General features: G+C 35.5%; 1 protein-coding gene across 1 annotated transcript in view; it reads right to left on the bottom strand.

Annotated features, from left to right (window-relative positions):
• dab2ipa (DAB2 interacting protein a) overlaps positions 1-19754 on the bottom strand; it is a 64215-nt gene extending 44461 nt beyond the window's left edge. The window contains 2 exon segments of the mRNA XM_073818616.1: positions 1130-1283; positions 19501-19754. Of these exon segments, the coding sequence (XP_073674717.1) occupies positions 1130-1273 (144 nt within the window). The 5' untranslated portion in view covers positions 1274-1283; positions 19501-19754.
• Positions 19755-22958: the final 3204 nt, after the last annotated feature.

Here is a 22958-nt window from a genome sequence, read left to right as displayed (position 1 = left end):
GCGTTTTACCATTTTTGAATGATCACCATTGGCACATAATGCAACAAAGATTGCTAAAGCCAAAAGATTTTACTAACAGACCTACCAATCTCTGTTTAAAAATAACATCATGATGCTGCCATCTTTCTCAAGTCATTTTTACCCCCCTGTAACTTGACTCTGAACTCTGAAAATTGCAATTTTGACCTCGCTATAAAAAAAATAAAAAAACTCAGTAAATATTCATCCATGACATTTAATATTTTGGCTTTCATAACTATACATATCTATCTTTCCTCAGAAAAAAAATAGCAAAATCAAACATTTCAGCCAGGGAAGTTTTTTAAATTTGGTTGGTTTGACACATTATTATGTAATGAATTATATTACATTATTATATATATATATATATATATATATATATATATATATATATTTTTTTTTTTTTTTTTTTTTTTTAACAAAAACATATTCCTCTGTAAGCAGTTTTAGCTAATTGTAATCTAAAACAGCAGCATGACTGCAGTTTAACAACTTCAAAGCTTGCTTAGCTTGTTGCTTGGCAAGCTACAGTTTCAAAGTAGCTTCCCACCACTGCTTTTAATGGTATTTTTGAGCTTTTTGGAGTTTAACAGCCCATGAAGCAGCATGAGCATCCTTTAAAATCCATTCTTTTGTGTTCTACAGAAGTAAAAAAACACATACAGGTTTGGAAATACATTAGGGTAACTACAAAAAAAAAAAAAAAAATACAGAAAAAAAGTATTTTATATTTTATATTATAATTTTATTTCTTTTTTTTAAGGCGAATAACTGTTCCTTTAAAGAAACTGATGCCTAGTCACAGTTTACTTTGTCTGCACCCTCTGACCTTGCAATTCTATAAGCATCTGGTTTAAGTGAGCCTTCTCCGTAGCACACGTGAAAATCATCCAGTAACATGACCCGTGGCCCCTCAATCATTTAACTGCAGAGCGCTTAGATAGCGCTGCTATTTTCTGCTAACTATTTGATCTCGGCTAATGGCCTTGATGAAGTTTTAATGGGCCTTTGCTACGTGCTATTTTGAGACTTGTCGGACATTAAAAGTCCTTTTGGCAATTAATTCAGAGCTGTGACTTCAACAGGGCAGGGAGGTCAGCTAACTCACCTCGAAGCAGAAATCCTGTCCCAGGATGCTGCTGTGCACAGGTTTGATGAGCACTTCCTCCTCCATACTGAGATCTAGAGCTTCTACTGCACTGCTGGGGCTGAGCAACGACTCGTGAGACCGCGATTCCTTCAGCCTCGGCATCAGATGGGATCTACTGGAGCGAAACAGGAAGAGAGGAACACATGCATCAGAGTCAAACAGGCATTTGTAGTTTATTAGAAGCGAGACGCGATGCGAACTGTTGCAGTGAGCACAGCACAAGCTGCTGACTTCTCACCGCCTGACTAGTCAGCGCTTCTGCTGCACTGCATACAAAAGCCAAACCTTCCAGGCACCATCGTGACATATCTGATGAAGATCAGAGGGGCGGAGGACTGGGAAATGATGAGGCCATGAGGCATTTTCACTAAGTTGTAATGAGGCATCAAAAAGCAGCTTCGGCTAATTGGAAGTGAGGTGTGTCTCACATAGGAAGAGGGAAACAAAGTTTGCCCTCCAGGTGGTTGACCTTCACTCGGATGGGACTGTTTGAACGAGACCGCCGAGGGCATGTTGAGATGACTAGTCCTGTCACAAAAATGAAAAAGGAAGTGACACGAATGGAGACACACACAAAGTAAAAGGTGAAAAGGAAGTGTTTACAGGAAGTGTGAGTTGTCTTCTCCATGTTCCTTTAGGAAAGAAAATGTTGATAGTTTCTTAATTGTTCCTCCTAGACAATGACGAGCAAGAAAGAGCAAATGGAGCAAATAAAGTCTGCTGTCAAGATATCCCATCAATGTCACAAACTTAACTTAATTAGTTAACTCATCTGACCTCTGCTTTCTATGGAAGCCATTTGGGTTGGCTATGGATTTTTTTTTCTCAGAATTGCGTTATACAAACTTGTAATTTGAATGTTGAGATCACAATTGCAAGACAAACTTGAAATTTTGAGAAAAGTCAGAATTGCGAGTTTATATCTCACAATTCTGAGTTGTTCTCTCACAACTGGAGTTTTTTTTCTTGCAATTGAGAGTTTATATCACACAATTCCAAGAAAAAAAGTCAGAATTGTGAGTTTATATCTTAAAGTTCCAAGTTTTTTTTCTCGCAATTGAGTTTATATCTCAATTTTTAGAAGAAAGTCAGAATTGACAGTTTCCCCCTCACAATTCTGAGTTTTTTTTCCTCGAAATTGAGAGTTTATATCAAACAATTCCAAAAAAAGTAATAATTGTGAGTTTATATCTTACAATTCTGATTTTTTTTTCTCACAAGTGAGTTTATATCTCAATTCTGAGAATAAAGTTCAGAACAGACAGTTTATATCTCACAATTATGATTTTTTTTCTTGCAATTAAAAGTTTATATCACTAGTTTATGATATTGCTAGTTTATATTTCACAATTCTGAGTTTTTTTCTCGCAACTGGAGTTCATATCACACAATTTCAAGAAAAAATTTTAAAATTGCAAGTTTATATCTCAGAATTCCGAGTTTTTTTCTCGCAATTGAGAGTTTTTATCCCAATTCTGAGAAGAAAGTCAGAAGTGTGAGTTTATATCTCATAATTCTGAGTTTTTCTCTCACAACTGGAGTTTATGTCACACAATTCAGAGAAAAAAAGTAAAAATTGCAAGTTTATATCTTACAATTCTGAGTTTTTCTCTCGCAATTGAGTTTATATCTCAATTCTGAGAAAAAGGTCAGAATTGTGAGTTTATATCTCATAATTCTGAGTTTTTCTCTCGCAACTGGAGTTTATAATACACAAAATTGCAAGTTTATATCTTACAATTCTGAGTTTTTTCTTGCAATTGAGAGTTTATCCCCCTGGTTTCACAGACATTAAGCCTAGTCCTAGACTAAAATGTAAGTCTGAGCTGTTTCAGCTGAAAGAAACTTGCACTGACTGATCTTGTAATATATCAGTGCCTTTGTTTTGTCTCAAGATGCACAACAGTAATGTTTTTTTTAAGGCATGTTTATAAAAACTACTTAAATGTCTTAATTGAACTACGGCCTAATCCTGGTTTAGGCTAAGCCCTGTTGATGAAACCGGGCCTATATCAGACAATTCCAAGAAAAAAGTCAAAATTGCAAGTTTATATCTCACAATTCAGATTTTTTAAACTCACAATTGCAAGTTTATATCTCAATTCTAAGAAAATTTATTTAAATGAAATGTAACTGAAAATAAAATATTAAAATATATCATTTGGTATATAATACAAATACAAAATAGAAAAATAAAACTTATTGTACTTTTTAAATGTATAGTATAAAAAAATGGATATTCATTCTAAGATTTAAGACTGCACTTAGTGTTATTAAATTATTCAAGTGAGAGGTGAATGATGTCCAAGAATTATATCAAATGTAAAAAATAAGGATAATGAGCAGGAAAAATTACATTTAAATATTCATTGATATGACGGCCAAAAAATACAGGCTGATGCTGATGCAGTACCAATATATTTTGTATATACTACCGCATTAATCAGGATTGTTCCTTCTTGTACTCTCGAGAGGTGCAGGGCTTTATCTATTATTGCAACCCCCTCATGCTGTACGTCACTAAAGTTATAGCATCCACAAATCTCATTCTGCCAGTCCTGCAAATGACTATACAGTACAAACCAGAAAGGAGGAATACGTGCAACTAAACTGATTTCTTTATGAGCCCTTGGATATTGAGTTAAGATAACAGATGATGGAATTACACAGGCACACTGCTGCTAACAGAAATTAAAGCTGGCAGATCAAATTACCAGTTATGAAATTGTCTAACATAAAAACTCCCTAGGAAAGTCTTAAGAAAGTTACAGGCCGATTTAGACACCCTAGTCCATGACAGAGAATGGGATGTAGTAAAAGAACAAAAGAAACACAGATATTCTTCTGAAATTCCACAAGAATGTACAGAGCATTAGTCAAGGACTGTAAAAAACTTCTTCCAGTCAAATCTCACAGGATTTGACATCACATTACCCTCCTGATGTCCTGCATACCACAGTCCATCTGTTCATTTTTCTTGAAACGTAATAGATAAAGTCAAGCCAGTGGTTCTCAGGTCCTGTGTGCGTTTAAACGACTGACAAATGTCACACTGCGGACTGCAGGCTGATATTAAAACTCATGTAACGTCCCTCTAGTGACTCTGCCAGTGGTGTCAGCGAAACCACACATGACCTGAGGCGAACATATGTTTGCTCCAGAGTCCAGACATTGACCAAAATGACAAGGAAGCTTGCTTTATGCATGTAGAGAATGACTGATAAGTGCAACCGGGATGAAAAAGACATGCTTATTACAGAAAATGATAAGGACGGTATGATATATTAACACTAAATTCTATGAATTACATAACTAATATTATTTACATATATTTACGTTTCTATGTTATACACTACCAGTCAAAAGTTTGGACGCACTTCCCCATTAAAGAGAATGGAGAAGTGTGTCCAAACTTTTGACTGGTAGTGTATATACAGTCGTGGCCAAAAGTTTTGAGAATGACACAAATATTAGTTTTCACAAAGTTTGCTGCACAACTGCTTTTAGATCGTTGTTTCAGTTGTTTCTGTGATGTACTGAAATATAATTACAAGCACCTCATACGTGTCAAAGGCTTTTATCGACAATTACATGACATTTATGAAAAGAGTCACATTTGCAGTGTTGGCCCTTCTTTTTCAGGACCTCTGCAATTGGACTGGGCATGCTCTCAATCAACTTCTGGGCCAAATCCTGACTGATAGCAACCCATTCTTTCATAATCACTTCTTGGAGTTTGTCAGAATTAGTGGGTTTTTGTTTGTCCACCCGCCTCTTGAGGATTGACCACAAGTTCTCAATGGGATTAAGATCTGGGGAGTGTCCAGGCCATGGACCCAAAATTTCAACGTTTTGGTCCCCGAGCCACTTAGTTATCACTTTTGCCTTATGGCACGGTGCTCCATCGTGCTGGAAAATGCATTGTTCTTCACCAAACTGTTGTTGGATTGTTGGAAGAAGTTGCTATTGGAGGGTGTTTTGGTACCATTCTTTATTCATGGCTGTGTTTTTGGACAAAATTGTGAGTGATCCCACTCCCTTGGATGAGAAGCAACCCCACACATGAATGGTCTCAGGATGCTTTACTGTTGGCATGACACAGGACTGATGGTAGCGCTCACCTTTTCTTCTCCGGACAAGCCTTTTTCCAGATGCCCCAAACAATCGGAAAGAGGCTTCATCTGAGAATATGACTTTGCCCCAGTCTTCAGCAGTCCATTCACCATACTTTTTGCAGAAGATCAATCTGTCCCTGATGTTTTTTGGAGAGAAGTGGCTTCTTTGCTGCCCTTCTTGACACCAGGCCATCTTCCAAAAGTCTTGGCCTCACTGTGCGTGCAGATGCGCTCACACCTGCCTGCTGCCATTCCTGAGCAAGCTCTGCACTGGTGGCACTCCGATCCCGCAGCTGAATCCTCTTTAGGAGACGATCCTGGCGCTTGCTGGACTTTCTTGGATGCCCTGAAGCCTTCTTAACAATGCAGTGGAAAGTTTTTTTCGGGATTAAGTTAATTTTCATGGCAAAGAAGGACTATGCAATTCATCTGATCACTCTTCATAACATTCTGGAGTATATGCAAATTGCTATTATAAAAACTTAAGCAGCAACTTTTCCAATTTCCAATATTTATGTAATTCTCAAAACTTTTGGCCACGACTGTACAAGTAAGAAAGACACATATACTCAAATATACACATTAAATTAAAAATCATTAAATGTGCAATTTGTTAACAATTGCTTGGCCTTTCTTTTAATTTACAGTACACTCTTAAGAATAAAGGTGCTTCACGATGCCATAGAAGAACCTTTTTTGTCTAAATGGTTCCACAAACAACCTCACAAAATGTTCTTTGTGGTGAAAGAAGATTCTCCAGATGGTTCTTTAAAGAACCTTTGACTGAATGGTTCTTTGTAAAACAAAAAAAAGGTTCTTCCATGGCATCGCTGTGAAGAACCTTTTAAAGCACTTTTATTTTTAAGAGTGTATCGTGACTACAGCAGAGAAAATAATGAAGCAACTGATTGTTAAATGCTGCAAACCTTAAACTTGCATCATCTACATGAGCACCACACTTCAAAGTAGAGGTGGGCGATTTGGCCAAAATATCATATCACTTTTTTTCTTTCTTTTAGAAAACTTAATGATTTTTTCATTTTGTTGGTTTTATACTGCATTTTTCAAGTTGTCTGAGCAGTACAGCTAAACTAATTTCCCTATTATAAAACAACACCTTAGAAGGGAAGAAAATGTACGATAACAAATAATAGCAGCCTAAATTTTAAGCCAAAATGGGTAAGGTAAAAAACTTTGTCAATATTTTATCCTTGTCATTAAAAAATAAGAACAAAGGTACATATTACAAATACACATAATATACAAATAAAACAAACAGTGCTTTATTTTTCAGGTAAAAAGGTAGACTTAGCAGTAGCATTTAAGAAATTGAATGGACAGATATAAAAATTAAACACTACAAACACGTCACTGTATAAATTATACACTGAATCCTATTAAAGCAACTGAATTAAAGTTCTTCAGTCAAGAACAGTGAGTGATTTTTCTCTTTGAGTTTTGTTGTTTCATTAACATAAAAGGGATAGTTCACCCAAAAATAAAGATTCTGTCATAATTTACTCAACTCAAGTTGTTTTAAACCTGAATGAGTTTCTTTCTTCTGTTGAACATAAGAGTATTTTGAAGAACGTGGGTAACCAAACAGTTGCTGATGTACATAATATTTTTGATTGATTTTTGAATGATTTACTTTCATTTTAGACATAACCAACGGTGTTTATATGTAAACCTTGTGAGTTTTTGACTATCGCTCAAAAGTTTGGGATCAAAGTTTGATCAAAAATAGAGAAAAAAAAAACGTAATATTGTGAAATATCATTACGATGTAAAACAATGTTTTTCTATATTAATATACATTAAAATTGAATTTATATCTATAATTAAAGTTGAATTTTCAGAATTATTACTCCAGTCTTCAGTGTCACATGATCCTTCAGAAATCATTTTAATATGCTGATTTATTATCAGTGCTGGAAACCTTTTTTTTGGAACTTGTGATATTTTTTTCAGGTATCTTTGAAAGAACCTCAAAAGAGGTCAGTAAATTTGTATTCTTTCTTTTTTGAAAGGAATTAATACTTTTATTCACCAAGGATGTGGTAAATTAATAAAAAGTGATAGCATAGATTTACATTGCTAGAAAAGATTTATATTTTAAATAAACACTATTCTTTTTAACTTCCTATTCATCAAAGAAATCTGAAAAAAAAAGAATCACAGGTTCCAAAAAGATATTTGGCAGCACAACTGTTTCCAACATTGATAATTCTAATAATATATCAGCATATTAAAATGATTTCAGAAGGATCATGTGACACTTAAGACTGGAGTAACAGCTGATAAAAATTCAGCTTTGCATCACAGGAATAAATTATATTTTAAAGTATATTTAAAAAACAACAACATTGTTTTATATTGTGATAACATTTTGCAATATTAAATTTTTTTCAGTATTTTTGATCAAATAAATGCAGTCTTGACTGATCCCAAACCTTTAAGCATTAGTGTAAAGTATAGCAAAATACGATATTTTTTTTAAAAGCAGTTTGTGAACGCATTTTAATCATGATTGAATATGTGATATCGCACACCCCTACTTCAATCCATGAACTTGTGTTAGCCATTAAGCCACAACTATGAACAAGAAGGCAGAAATTTTATTCAGATATTCTCTCTGGAACAATAAGCACTGAAAGTCATCCATTAGTAGACAAAAACATGGCATTCATACCATTAAATAAAGCAAAGGTCAAGTAGACATCTGCATGGGCACAAACTTGTTGCATTCGTGCATGCATGGGCTCCTCTAATCAGGGAAAGGCTGGTGATGACTCATGGGAAATGTCAGCCTGTGGAGCTGAGATTTACACAGTTCGAGTTTGGAAAAAGAAACTTTTTCACTGTAGATATATAAAAAACCAGTTTTCTTAACAGTTTAAAATGCATGAGAAATTTCATTTCATTTTGCCTGCATCGACTAACCGGTAAAATAACGGAAGTGGCGCATTTCAGGGACGATAATACATGAAAGGCACTATTAGACTGTTTTCCAAGGCTGCATTATATATCAAACTCATTTAAAAAAACATAAATAAGCATAATTGTGAATTCACAAACACTACGATTCAGTTAAATAAATGTATATGCGATGCAGGTTTAATACATGTGCGTCAATTATATATGTGCGTCAATTATATATATGCGTGTATGTTACGTAACGTTACGTGCGTCTCGCAGAAGCTACTGTTATACGGGAACTGTCATTATATACGTGTTGTGGAGCTCTCAAACTCCATCTCTGCATGTTGTTTTGAGTTTGGGTTTATTATAACGTTCATCTAGGAATGCAATGTGTGCCATTTTATCTTATTTGCAAGGTAAGTCATTTATAAACCTATGCAAACTCAGGAGAAGTGTTAATCGCGATTTCAAAAAAATAATTTAAACCCTCACTCTGAGTTTAAATGTTTTGATGTCCACATATTCATTAAATTACTGTGGCTATAGCTATTCTGGGGTAATGATATGACCAAATATTAAAGATTAAGTGGAATTTTGAATTAAATGTTGTTTAGTCAATATTAAACAAGGATTAGATCGGCAGTAATGTATAAAAACAATCGTCAGGGCGTTGGCGCCCTCTGCAGGCCTTCGTTGTAAAGCGTAACAGTTTTGTGCAATAAACCCATATGATTTCTTGCTTTTGGTTTTTATTTGAACTCATCATTATTGCATCAGTGCTATTATATGTATTTTAAGTCATTTTAAAGGCCATTGTAATTATATTGCAATTACAATTATACAGCCCTATGAAATCCAGTTTAATTTTTCTATACTCTGTTTTAACGGTAAAAACGGTTATTATTTTTTTAAATCAAAAATTCGGTCTAATTAATTGAGTTTTACAGTTTTATTTTATTTAGCAAATTCTTTTCCATTACTTTTCTAGATTCCATTTTATTGGTTCCATTAAATTAAATAATCAAAAACAATCAAAAATTTACAGATAATGTACTCACTCCCTTGCCCCTGAGTTTTCCAAAATGCAATTTGAATGCAGCTTCAAATGGCTCTAAATGATCCCAGCCAAGTAAGAAGGGTCTTATCTAGCGAAACGATCGGTTATTTTCTAAAAACATTTACAACTTATATACTTTTTAATCTCTACACAAAGTACACACAGAGCTAGACAAGATGAGCATTTGAGGTTAAAACGTATATAAACTGTAATTTTTTTAGAAAAATTTGTAAAAATTTTACAAATTCTGAAATGGTTTTTTTAAAAAACCCTTAATTTCCTTACGCCTGAAGAAAGACAGACATGAACACCTTGGATGACAAGGGGGTGAGTACATTATCTGTAACTACTCCTTTAGGAGAATTTCACAAGCCAAGATTTCAAAAGCTGAAAATGTATTTTATGTATTTGCTTTTAAGTACTAAAGGCATTTTTACTTACACTTAAATGTTTTTGTAGTGCTGCCAATCTGTTAAAAAAATAACTAATTAATCACATTTTTTCTTAAATTAATCACAATTAATCCCACCTAACATTAACGTTTTTTAAATATATTTCAAATTTATGTAGAAACAACATAAAGACAGTATATTTTCTAATATTTGTTAAATATTTTTTATAACTGAAGGTGAATATGACTGATACCAATATTACTGATGTCTCTAGGAAATTGTTTTTTCCTAATTTTTAACCATTGACTATAGCCATTAAAATGATAATAATAACAAGGCCAGCCTGTGGAGCTGAGATTTACACAGGTCGAGTTTGGAAAAAAAAAAAACGTAATTTTTACGTTTTATCTTATCAAAAAGAAGTGTAAAATGACAAACAGTTTCCATACAGTACATACAAATTTAAACCAGAAAATTCAAAAATAGTAATAAAACAAAAACATTATGATGTGAAACATAAATAATCCTAAACAGAACCACATTGAAGGTGGAACTGTTTTCAGTAATGCTGTATGACGTTATTTTTCAAATTAAAACGCTTAGTCAATCTTTCTATCTACATGCATGATCAAAAACTCCAATAACCGCTTAGGTATTCAGACATCAAAGTTCTGTTCTGGGTGGCTACTACAATAAAAAAAAAAAAAAACAGCTCCATTGCAGGTTACTAAAGAGCAGTCAAACATCCAGCTAATTCTGGCCAACCTGGTGTCAATAACACGACTTTTCACTAGAACCGCAGCCATCAAGAAAATGAGAAAAACAGGAAGAAGCAACATTTTCCAAACTTACTTTTTACTATTCTGATTCAACATGGTCCCAGTGCACAACAAAACAAGTCCAGAGGCTGCAAGAGAAGTGAGCCAGTGTAGCGATTATCCTTGATTTTCCTGCAAGATATCAGACGCAAGGACTTGGAAAGTGTGTTCACTGTACAGTGCTCTGCCTAAAACATTTAGAGCGAGGGAGTGCCTTAGTCTCCAAGCACCCTAGGGAACAATCTGTTGCATCTTGAACACACCCAAATTCATTTTCAAGGATTTCTGTTTAAAAAAAGCAACTCTTGCTATGCTTTCAGAGCAGGGATTTACAGATCACCACTGCAGTTCTTGGGTTTACATGGAATGTTATGCATTAAAAAGACGATTTAATAAAAAAAAGAGTATTTTTTTAAATGAATCACTAATTAAAGGTTATAAAAGCCACAAGTAAACAGCAGTTAAAAGTCTATGTATCATTGCACTACAAAGCTTTAAAAAATAATGATAACACTAAATAGCCAATTACTAAAAAAGCACTTTTGCATTACGACAAGCAAACCGGTTTCTCTTTAAGTGCGTCTTCATGAGGCAATAATAAGCGAGGAAGGATAGACAGCAGCAGATTGTGGACTCCGCAGACCTCGCATGCTGTAATTAAATTCATGTTGTGGAGTGCAGCCTGCCGTCTGGTCTAAGTTTGTGTCCTATATCTGTGGTTGACTGTGTACGGCGTACTCCGCCTCCAACGTTTCCCACACTCCCCGACAGGAAGCAGTCCTCCCTCGAGATCTCTGCTCCAAATAGGAAATGACTGCCAAGGAAACCAGCAATACAAGCGAGATTTTTAAAGAGAATGACAATGGCTCAGTGAACCTGGCATACGGTGCTGTTTAATGGAAATTCAAACTTGGCCTGCAGTGCAACTGGGAAATGCATACAGTACAGCTACAGAAATGTTTTACATGGGTGTAAAGAACTTGAGTAGCTGTTCTGCATTTTTGAACAAAATCAATGCTTTTATTAAGCAAGGATGCATCAAATGATCAAAAGTGCTACAAAAAGTAATATTTTAAATGAAAGAGGTTCTATTGAACTTAAAAAGAATTAAAGGGAAGATGAAATGTTTCTTAAGCAGCAAATCAGCATATTAGAATGATTTCTTAAGGATTATGTGACACTGAAGACTAGAGTATTGGCTGCTAAAAAATTCAGCTTGTTCAGAAGAAAAAAATATGTATTAAAATATATCCGAACTGGCAAAAATTATTTTAAATTGTAAAAATATTTCATAATATGTACTGTGTTTTTAATCAAATAAATGCAGCCTTGGTGAGTACTTCTTAAAAAAGTCTTACCAACCCAAAACTTACCAACATTATGAACAAACTACATTTAAGAGAATTTCACAAGCCAAGATTTCCAAAGCTAAAGTACTAAGTACTAAAGCTATTTTTACTTTATTTTAAATACGTTTCTAATGCTCATCAAGGCTGTGTTTATTTGATCAAAAATACAGAAAAAAAGTAATATTGTGAAATATTATTATGATGTAAAATAACGTTCTTCTATTTTAAAATACATTCAAAATCTAATTTAACCCCTTAACTGTCACCCCCCATTTTTTAATATAGGCATGAAAGTGCACTATCCAAACTTTAATTGTTGTAATTCATGAACACTTTGGAATACAGATCTGAAGTTGGTCTCTTTTTAAAGAAGACAATCAGCAGATTATTGCAGAAGTGGAATTTAAAAAAAAATAAATAAATATCAACAAATTATAGAAGTTTAAATTTACTGTAAACAAAATGCACTGTACAATTTTTATTATATTTTATATAAAATACATACTTTACATAACAAGTTTTATCCTAAATTTGATATCAAATTGAAGCCTCACATCTAAATAAGTTATGTTCCAAATTTGAAGTTGATATGAAAAAAATTAAGGTTCCTGTGAAAGTTTGTTTAGGGCGTTATACCACAAACAGCCACCGGGTGCCATACAAATGCCATATATATTTTTTCTGCATTTTTCTGTCACAAAAGTCTACATTTTTCCCGAATTTTTTTATTCAATCACAAAATAACCACCAAATATGCAATCCTGAGACTCAGACCTTTCCAATGATTTGTTTTTGGTCAAGATTGTAAAAAGTTGTGATTCTAAAAGACCGTAATGCATTTTGTAATATGACACCGCTAAGAGGGAGGAGACCGCCAAACGATTTCAAAGTACCATTTCCATGGTAAGGCAATGTCCGGTTTTCACAGGATGATTCTTGAGCTTCTAAGCTTTCAAATGATATATAATTTATGATGGTTACTAAAACGTTTGATAGAGAAAAAGGACAACGGAAAAAAGAGCGCCAAGCAGTGACAGTTAAGGGGTTACAGTAATCAAAGCTATATTTTTCAGCATCATTACTTCAGTATGTGTCACATAGTCCTTCACAAATCATTCTAATATGCTGATTTATTATCAGTGCTGGAAACAGTTGTGTTGCTCAATATATATTTTTGGAACCTGTGATTTCTTTTTTCAGGATTCTTTGATGAATAAAAAGTTAAAGAGAACAGCATTTATTTAAAATAGAAATCTTTTTTAACATTTTTTTTTAATTATTACTTTTATTCAACAATGATGTGTTAAATTAATTTAAAAAAGTGATAGCAAAGACTTATATTGTTAGATAATTATATTTGGAATAAATGCTGTTCTTTTGAACTTTTTATTCATCAAAGAATCCTAAAAAAAAGTATCACAGGTTCCAAAAAAAAAAAAAAAAAAAAAAATGGTAGCACAACTGCTGCCAACATAGATAATTCTAATAATAAATCAGCATATTAGCATGATTTCTAAAGGATCATGTGACACTAAGGACTGGAGTAATGGCTGATAAAAAATTCAGCTTTGCATCACAGGAAAAAAAAATATTTTAATGTATATTAACCCCTTAACTGTCATGTAAAAATGTAGAATTCAAACTTAATGTTTTATAATTTATGAACGAAAACATTTTGTAATATGATTTTGATGTACATTTTCCATGTTAATGCAATGTCTGATTTTAAAATGGTTTTCAAAGTATGAATTTTGAGATTTTAAGTCTTCAACTGATATATCATTTCTTATGATTATGATTTGTGTAATAGGGAAATAGGGAAAAAGGCAACAAGAAAGTCAGAACTCCTGTTACGAAGTAGATTTTTGAGGTGCACTCTTGTCATAAATTAATCTATTTTTTTTCCTACATAATTTGTAACACAAAAAATGTTAAATATAAATCTTTCCAATGATATATAGTTTGTCATGATTAGATTAGGATTTATTTGAAAAATGGTAAACTTGGTAAAATAATATATACAGGGTGTCTACAGGTTTGACCAAGTTAAATTTAAGACATTTTAAGACTTTTTAATACCATTTTCAAACAAAATTTAAGACCAAATTGAAAGTCCCGCAAAAGTCTAGCACAAAACTATGAAGATATTTTAAATTATTATTTTATTTAACTGATTATTCTTGGGAATATTCAACAGAAAACACTATTCCAGAAGAAGAAATTATTTTCTATTCCATGACAAAGTCAAGGCTCTCACACACTTTGAAGCCAATGTAACAGTGTAACAAACACGGATTTTGAGTCATGGATCGGATCATTTTTCGGATCAGCAAAAAAAAAAAAAAAAAAAAAAAGTTTGTTTTTTCCTAATTACTGAATGCTTACTTTAGGTAGGCTACTTCTCATCCACAGCAAAAACTACTATCTGAACTAAAGTTCAGTAACAAAACAAGAACAATTACACAAATGACAAGTGTAAATGAATACAACATAAAGTTAGTAATAAAATCAATAACACTAGTATTCAGGAGGGGAAATTTAATAATTAATTGTAAAATAACTAGTGTTTCTCACTGCAGGTATTTATAGGACGCTGTCTCTTTAAGGCCAAATGCCCAAACCGAATACTGGCACGCATATCTTTCTCAGCTGTTTCGGTTCACTGAAGACATAAACGACTGTTAAACAGAATACCAAAACGGGTATTAAGACATGACTTGGTATGTACGTTTCCGTTCAAATAGCAGTTAAAGAGGAATCAATCTGTGTGAATCGCGCCGCGCGCCTCTCTCTCCTCTCTCTCTCTCTGCGCGTGCTCGCGCCAGTTGTGTGCGGCAACGTAAAAACATGTGCTAATTATAAACTTTTACTCTATGATGGTTAAACTTAACAACTAATCTGCGATTCAAATGCGTGTAGTTGGGCGGAAACCCGCTAAATCTGGCAACACTGAGGCGTTGTCAAGCAAGCGCGTGTCTAGCAACAGAACAGATTTAGAACCTGCGCAGGAGATTCTCCTCAAAACGATAAACTTTTCCTTTTCAAAGTGTAAAAAATTTAAGACCCTTGGATTTAGATTTAAGACAAATTAAGACATTTAAAGGCCTTATTTTAGGACAACGGAATTTAAGACTTTTTAAGACTTTTTAAGGATCCGCGGCCACCCTGATATATAATAATATAATAAAATAATATAATATAAAATAACTTGGCCATCCCACAGAGGGGACGGTGACAGTTAAGGGGTTAAAATAGAAACCATTATTTTATATTGTAATAACATTTTGCAGTGATCAAATAAATGCAGTCTTGATGAGCGTAAGAGACTTAAAAACATAAGTCTTACTGCTCTCAAACTTCTGACTGGCAATGTCGATGAATCCTTAAAGCAACAAAAGTTATTGATTTTCTTTTTTCTTTCGTTATTTGATTAATAGACATCACAGCAGTTATTAGCTTATTTGGCTGCTATTACTTTAAGACCTGCTGCTGCTGAACGTGTCACGGACCTGATATGAATGCTTGTAGTTGTATTTGTGCTTTAATATAAAATGATACAGGCCACAGCACACGCTGCCATATTTGTGCGTGCTATTGAAGAGCGCGTGCTATGAGCACAGTATAACGGTTGACAGGTCGGGTAAACATCTCATCTGACCACACTTCACTGATGTTCTACTGAAGCTCTCTGGTCACCAGTACCTTTCCCGCTCTCGCTTGACTAGTGCATGCCGCTGAAGTGCACGTCTGAAAAGTATTCTGTTTGATGTGGTCGTAAAGACATTCTGCGACTAAATAAACACACCTCTTGTCAAGAAAAAAGAGAGACAGCTCCAGGAGTTTTAAATAGGGTGGCCAACCCTAGCCCCACCCCTGTGTTAACTACATGAAATAATTTTTTAAAAATTACCTGCAAAGTGTCAATACTATCCATTATCCCTTGAAGGCAATGAGTACACAAGATACACGTGAACTAGATCAGTCAGCTCACGTAACACATCCCTCTAAACCTTTCGTTTTATAATCAGAAAAACATTTGGGAGCTCAGTGAACAATGTAATTATTTAGGATCCCATAATACCCAGATACACAGCTTATTACTGCATTTCAACAGCTGTGTTTGAGTTCACAGATGAATAGTTACATAATCACAGCACTATCGATGGGGTCATTCCTGAAACCCAAAAGCCTCTGTTCAAAGAAGCTTATTCGGGTGATTCTTGGGGCATGGAAAACAAATTAGTTTTTTTTTTTTTTGAGAAAATAGGAGATAAACAACATTGTGGATGTATATTTTATGAAAACCTATTTTTTTTTTAGGTCAACATAAGAAACTGTAAAAGCCCATAAAATGCTGTCACTTGCCACTGCATGCCATGTCAAATTCTACTCAATTTAACCAGCAAGGCTTTTGAACTGCCAGAAATTACTGAAGCTTTAAAATGGTTGAGTAGAGCAAGGCAATTAAAACGGAACGATATTTCTGCGCTAACCTTGGCGAGTCTTAATCTGCTATGCGACAAGGTTTTTGAAATCATCATGAATTTCGAGGGCCCTTAAAAATCCTTCACATAACTAGTGATAATGGCTTAGATTGGCGTGGACAGAATGAGTCAGACGCAAAAACTCACACAAGTGCCAAACCTTGCTCTTACCCGAGCAATTAACAGATACCTACAAATTAAAAAAAGAAAGAAACATGAATATTAATTTTTTCCTCAGTATAGCACATTCACGCTGCACCTGCCTGGTGAAAAAAACATTGTGAATTTTTTTTTTTTTTCAAAACAAATAATCTAGTTTGGATTAATAAAAAATATATTGTTGCGAAACTTAATTGTTAGTTTGAACTTTATATTTCAACTATATATACAGTTTAGGTCAAAAGTTTACATCTCTCTTTCAGAATCCGCAAAATGTTAATTAATATATATATATATATATATATATATATATATATATTTTTTTTTTTTTTTTTTTTTTACTTATTTTTTATTAACAATGTTAATTATTTGACCAAAATAAGAGGGATCATACAAAATGTTATTGTTTATTTAGTACTGACCTGAATCAGATATTTGACATAAAAGATGTTTACTTAAAGTCCAGAAGAGAAAATAATTGTTTAAATGATAAAAATGACCTGGTTCAAAAGTTTACATCCCCTTGATTCTTAATACTGTGTTCTTACCTGAATAATCCAAAATCCTTCAGGTCCCACAAATTATTTGGTTTTCCAGCATTTTCCAACAATGTCTGTATGATTTTGAGATCCATCTTTTCACACTGAGGACAACTGAGGGACTCATATGCAACTATTACAGAAGGTTCAAACACTCGCTGATGCTCCAGAAGGAAGGGGGGGGTGAAAACTTTTAAACAGAATAAAGATGAGTACATTGTTCTTATTTTCTTCATTTAGTACTGCTCTTCAGAGACTACAGAAGATGTAGATGTTCCATATTACATGTTTCCCAGAAGACAAAATAAGTAAAATTTCTCTGATGCCAATGTCCTGTCAACTATTGAAATTGATTTTAACAAAAAAAAACTTGACTATTTATAATTTACTGTATTCGCCTTTTACATTAGGATTTATGTTATGTGTCCTGCAGCATGTTGAATGATTACAACACATTATAGTGTGAAATAATTCATTTTTGTTTGCCAATAAACATTTACATTATCACGGCATTAACATAAAGCAAAATACTCATTATTTATAATAAATGCTACACTGATTCATAACATACTCTTAGTCATCTCAAGCAAATATTTAGCTCTTTCTTGTCAAGTCTTATCAAGTTCTAGTAAATATAGATCCACTAAATCAAATATACAACGTATATTTGGGGGCAGTCGTGGCCTAATGGTTAGAGAGTCGGACTTGTAACCCAAAGGTTGCAGGTTTGAGTCTCATGTCCGGCAGGGATTGTAGGTGGGGGGAGTGAATGTACAGCGCTCTCTCCACCCTCAATACCACGACTGAGGTGAGTCCCTTGAGCAAGGCACCGAACCCCCAACTGCTCCCCGGGCGCCGCAGCACCCACTCGCAGCTCCGTGTGTGTGTTCACGGTGTGTGTGTGTTCACTACTGTGTGTGTGCACTTGGATGGGTTAAATGCAGAGCACAAATTCCTAGTATGGGTCACCATACTTGGCCTCACGTCACCTCCTTTCCTTATACAACACTGTCAAAAACAAAGATTTCTTTAATAGAATCTATGGTTTTATGAAGAACCTTTAACATCCACAGAACAATTAGAATTCCACGAAAGGTTCTTAAAAGTAGAAAACGGTTCTTTAGATTTTTAAAATGTGACCCTGGATCACAAAACCAGTCGTAAGTTTACATTTCTTGAAATTGAGATGTATATACATCGTCTGAAAGCTGAACAAATTGGTTTTCCATTGTATGGTCTGCTAGGATAGGACAATATTTGGCCGAGATACTAACTATTAATAACTATTTTTAAAAATCTAGAATCTGAGGATGCAAAAAAAAAAATCTAAATATTAAGAAAATCACCTTTAAAGCTGTGCATATTACTAATCAAAAATTAAGTTCTGATATATTTATGGTAGGAAATTTACTAAATATCTTCATGGAACATGATCTTTACTTAATATCCTGATGATTTTTGGCACAAAAGAAAAATCGATCATTTTGACCCATGCAATGTATTTTTGGCTATTGCTACAGATATATCCGTGCTACTTACAACTGGTTTTGTGGTCCAGGGTCACATATTTAGCTCTTTCTTGTGCTAAAGAACTCTCGTAAATATACACCTGCAGATGCACCAAATCAAATATCCAACGTATACAACACTCTCAAAAACAAAGGTTCTTTAATGGAATCTATGGTTCCATAAAAAACCTTTAATATCCATGGAACCGTTGGATTCCATAAAAAGGTTCTTAATAGCAGAAGAAGGTCCTTTAGATTTTTAAAATGTTCTTCACACTAAGAAAAAATAAGTATTTTAAGAATTGTTCAATGAAAGGTTCTTTGGGAAACCAAAACTGGTTCTTCTGCAAAATTACTTCATTTTTAAGAGTGAATAATAAACCACAAAAACCCTTTTCTCATAGCATCTCTTCAAACAGATTATGAGATCCACCCATTCCACACAGAGAATGTTGGGATGTCAAACAGCACGTGTCGCCACCCAGTAACAGGGTGGAATAATAGATCTCATAATATCAATTCACAATCTGACAGTGCCATTAAATGAAAAAACGTTACCAAAAGCAGCCATGAAGACCTCTACTGTCCACCTGACCGCAGGGCACACCGCGTATTCCTCACCCAGCGTGTGTTTTTGTACATCTGCTCCTACACAAAGGACAGAACGGGGAAGCTGCGCGGAGTTAAAAGCCCTGATCCCTTCGTAGGGACTGAACACCTCAGTTCCCGGCCACAATCCCTGCTGACCGCAGCAGCGCGCTGTTTACCATCGATTAATGCCCTGATAATGCCGACAAAGGCTGGGGGAGAGCTGTGACTCGTCTCTCATCTCTCTCTCGCCTGCCTTCATTCTTTCAGCATGGAAGCTCTGTAATGAGATGCCATTCAAGCACAATGCACCGCTCCCGTAACACACTCCATCCGCTAAGATCTGGATCTACAGCGTGCCTGTCAGAACCACAGGGATTCTGGGATGAAATACTCACCAGGCATGCTGTCAGGATCCCCCGGTCCCCTGGCGACGAAGACGAGGATGAGGAAGGCTGCTCACAGCTCCATTTTGCTACCTCTGCTGCGGCTCGGAGCCACTGGGAACGGCGGACACACGCAGCTCCGCTTGCAGCGGCTCACACACACACATACATACACACACACACACAATCGCACGGCCCCGCCTCTCTCTCCTCTCTCGTCTCGCTCCGGCCTCCTTGTTTTAACTGTCACACTCTCATAGAGGAGCTGCTGTAAACCCCCCACTCATATTTAAAGTGGGCCACAGACTGTGGGCTGCGCCGTTCCCTCTCTCCCTCTCTCTCTCTCTCTCTCTCTCGTTGTGTTGGCTGGACTGCTGCTGTGTGCAACGGAAGCAGGCTGAACAGTATGAGCTGGCCCTGCCCCCTTCCCTCTGTGAGCATGTGTGTGTGTGTGTGTGGCCTTTGTCCTGTGGCTTTTGTGATATACTGGCCTCTTCCCTGCATTGGGAAAATCTACATCCAAAAGTAAAGACAATATCTCCCAGCATGCATGTTTGCTGGAGGTAAATGGCTGTTTGGAAGCGTGGGTGGGTGTATGTACGCTCAGTAAACCTTGACCGGAGTAGTGCATGCTTAAAAACAATTACAGCCCACTTGGTTATTACACTATTGCTATGCATAGAGAGTTAGGGCATGGGTTTTTGGTCCGCAAACCATTGTTGGTGACCCACACCGAACCAGAATTCGGTATCATAGACAAATTGTGCACTTTTTTATTGTTTATTATTATTATATACTATTATTACATTTTAGAGATGTGCATCTCCATAACTGAGGCCGATGCGATATGCATCTCAATGCTTATCCAAGAATACGATACATTAAAGATATATCTGAAGCAGCTCCCGATGTGATGCAATACCATTTACCCCTATTACGATCTGATTTCAACTCGATTCAATACAATGCAATTCAATTCAATTCAATACAATGCAACTCAATATGGTAAAGATTAGGGATGTGCCTGAATCCGAATACCTTATTCGTAAAGGAAATGTACTACAGAATCCCTAAAGGGAATAAATTTGGGGTGGGAGGAATGCTTTCTCTCACAATTATATCGTTGTATACTGTATACAAATTGTGGGCATCAGGGAACCGTTATTAATATGCAGGGCATTAAAATTGCTTTAGAATGACAGCTCGCTTTTTACTGTCACTTCGGAGATTTGCGATCGCACATACTCTATGTATACTACGGTGCAGCAGTACTTATTTTATTAGATTAGATGTTTGTCAGTGGTACTCGGGATTTGCAAATCATTCACCATCGTCCTATTAGTCATCTCTCCTTGTTGTTTATGTAATAAATGAAATTTTATACACTGTAATGTAACAAGCTACCACTAGCAAGCGGCTAACCATGTCCCTTTATTAAAGGGGTCCTATTATGCTTTTTCACTTTTTGAACTTTAGCCAGTGTGTGGTGTGTATGTTTGGGCATAAAAAAACATATACAAAGTTACAAATCTCAAAGTCCACTCCAAACGGAGATATTTAGTTTTAAAAAATCCCTTTTCAAGAACTACAACAAAACGACTCGTTTGGATTACAGCGTTTGTTTTCCGCATGCAATGATGTCACAACGCGGCATCCCGCCTACTGAAATTCAATTCGTTGGCGGGTGGGGGATTCGCCTAACTTTACCCATGTATTAAGGACAGCCGCTTTAAATTTGGGATGCTACAGCGAGCTGTAGGTCGGCTCGTTTAAACACAGCTTTAACTAAAGGTCCGCGAACTGCTCCGGTAGCCGTGCTGAAGCCGCACCGTTCACGTGTGTTGTACAGAGGGTCCAAACACACGCAGATCTGATGCTGAACATTGACTAACGTTAGTGATTATCCGTGGACGCGTAGGAGCCGCGCCTAGACGTGCAGTGTGTGGTAAGAGATTTATTCATCATACAGTGTAGATAGCTTCACTAGCCTTATGGTTTCGGGCATGCAAATAATTAAATACATTAGCACAATAATGATAACGTCACGTATCCGCGATCTTGCATGCTGACGATAGGACCAACAATAGCGTATTATTTACCCACCCTTCATGCATCCTAGGTGTAGATGACTTCCTTCTTTCAGACGAATGCAAGCGGAGTTATATTAAATCAATTCTGGCATTCATAGAACAGCATAGACTGAAAATACGTCGATCCATAGTAAAAAAAAAGTGTCTCACATGGCCCCGGGGCGGTCGGTAAAAGCCTCCTTTAGCAATTAGATGTTTTTGTAAAAAAAATATCCATATTTAAAAGGTAAGAATCACTTTAATCTGGTTTGCTGCTTTGGGAAGGGGCGCAGCAGGGCGGAACGCGGTCTACGCTGGACTGCTGGCCAATCACAGTACATTTGTGCTGTGTCCGAAATCGCATACTGCTTCAGTAGGTACTACATTTGAATTCAAACGTACTTCATGACCGTTAAAACAGTACGTTCTATATAGTATGAATATGGGTAGTATGAATGGAATTCGGACGTACTACATCCGCCGCGTATCCACTTTCCGCCATTTTTTTTGAATAACGACACCACTCCTGGAGCCTGAAGTGTCCATGGTATGCCTACTGCAGAATTCGGGCGGAAGCAGTAGGTCATCCGGGTACTTCTCGCCTACTGTATTTCGAATACTATGAATTCGGACATACTACTCGCCTCACATACTGTTTTTCGCGTTCTATATAGTAGGGAAGTATGCGATTTCGGACGCAGCGTTGGTTTTTCAGAAGGCTGAACCCGGAACTAATCGAGCTGTTTGTGCCAGGCTGGGGAGAAAGCTATTGTAATAATCTAAATTATGTGAAAAATAATGCGTTTTTCGAACAACTAAGCATGAGAGCATGTTCAAGTACACCCCAAAAACAGAATAAAGACTTTGTAAAGGAGCATAATAGGACCCCTTTAACTACCTGGAATGCATTAATGCCACAAATGCCAACTTGTATCTAATCAGTGATTCTTGGGAATTTGGATAAAACAGGTTTTAATTTTCAAAAAAAAAATGTGTTTAATTACACCATCTGAATGTATATTATTATAGACCAGGGTCTTAGCTTTTCAGCAATGTACTGGTGTCACCTCCCCATTTTGTATTTTTTTCATAAAATAGGCGTTTTACTTTTTAGTGTTTTACAACGTTTACTTTTTGCTTAAATCAAACAAAAAAAAGTTTTTTATTTAACAAATGTATTTTTGTATTAAAAGAGACTATTACTTTAATAACTCAGCAGCACTGACAAAAAATATTGTAGGCCCCTATGCATATTTATTTAAAAAAATTAAAACTCCCTCTGACGGTGGTGACACTAATCTGACGGTGGTGACAGTGGCCTCATTACAACATAAAATTCCAAAATGTATACCACTCAAGTCAACGGCTTCTTGTTTAACAACTTTATTTAACTATTTGGTC

This window comes from Garra rufa, chromosome 15, assembly GCF_049309525.1.
Source record: "Garra rufa chromosome 15, GarRuf1.0, whole genome shotgun sequence".
Taxonomy (NCBI): domain Eukaryota; kingdom Metazoa; phylum Chordata; class Actinopteri; order Cypriniformes; family Cyprinidae; genus Garra; species Garra rufa.
This window is presented reverse-complemented; position numbering and strand designations above follow the sequence as displayed.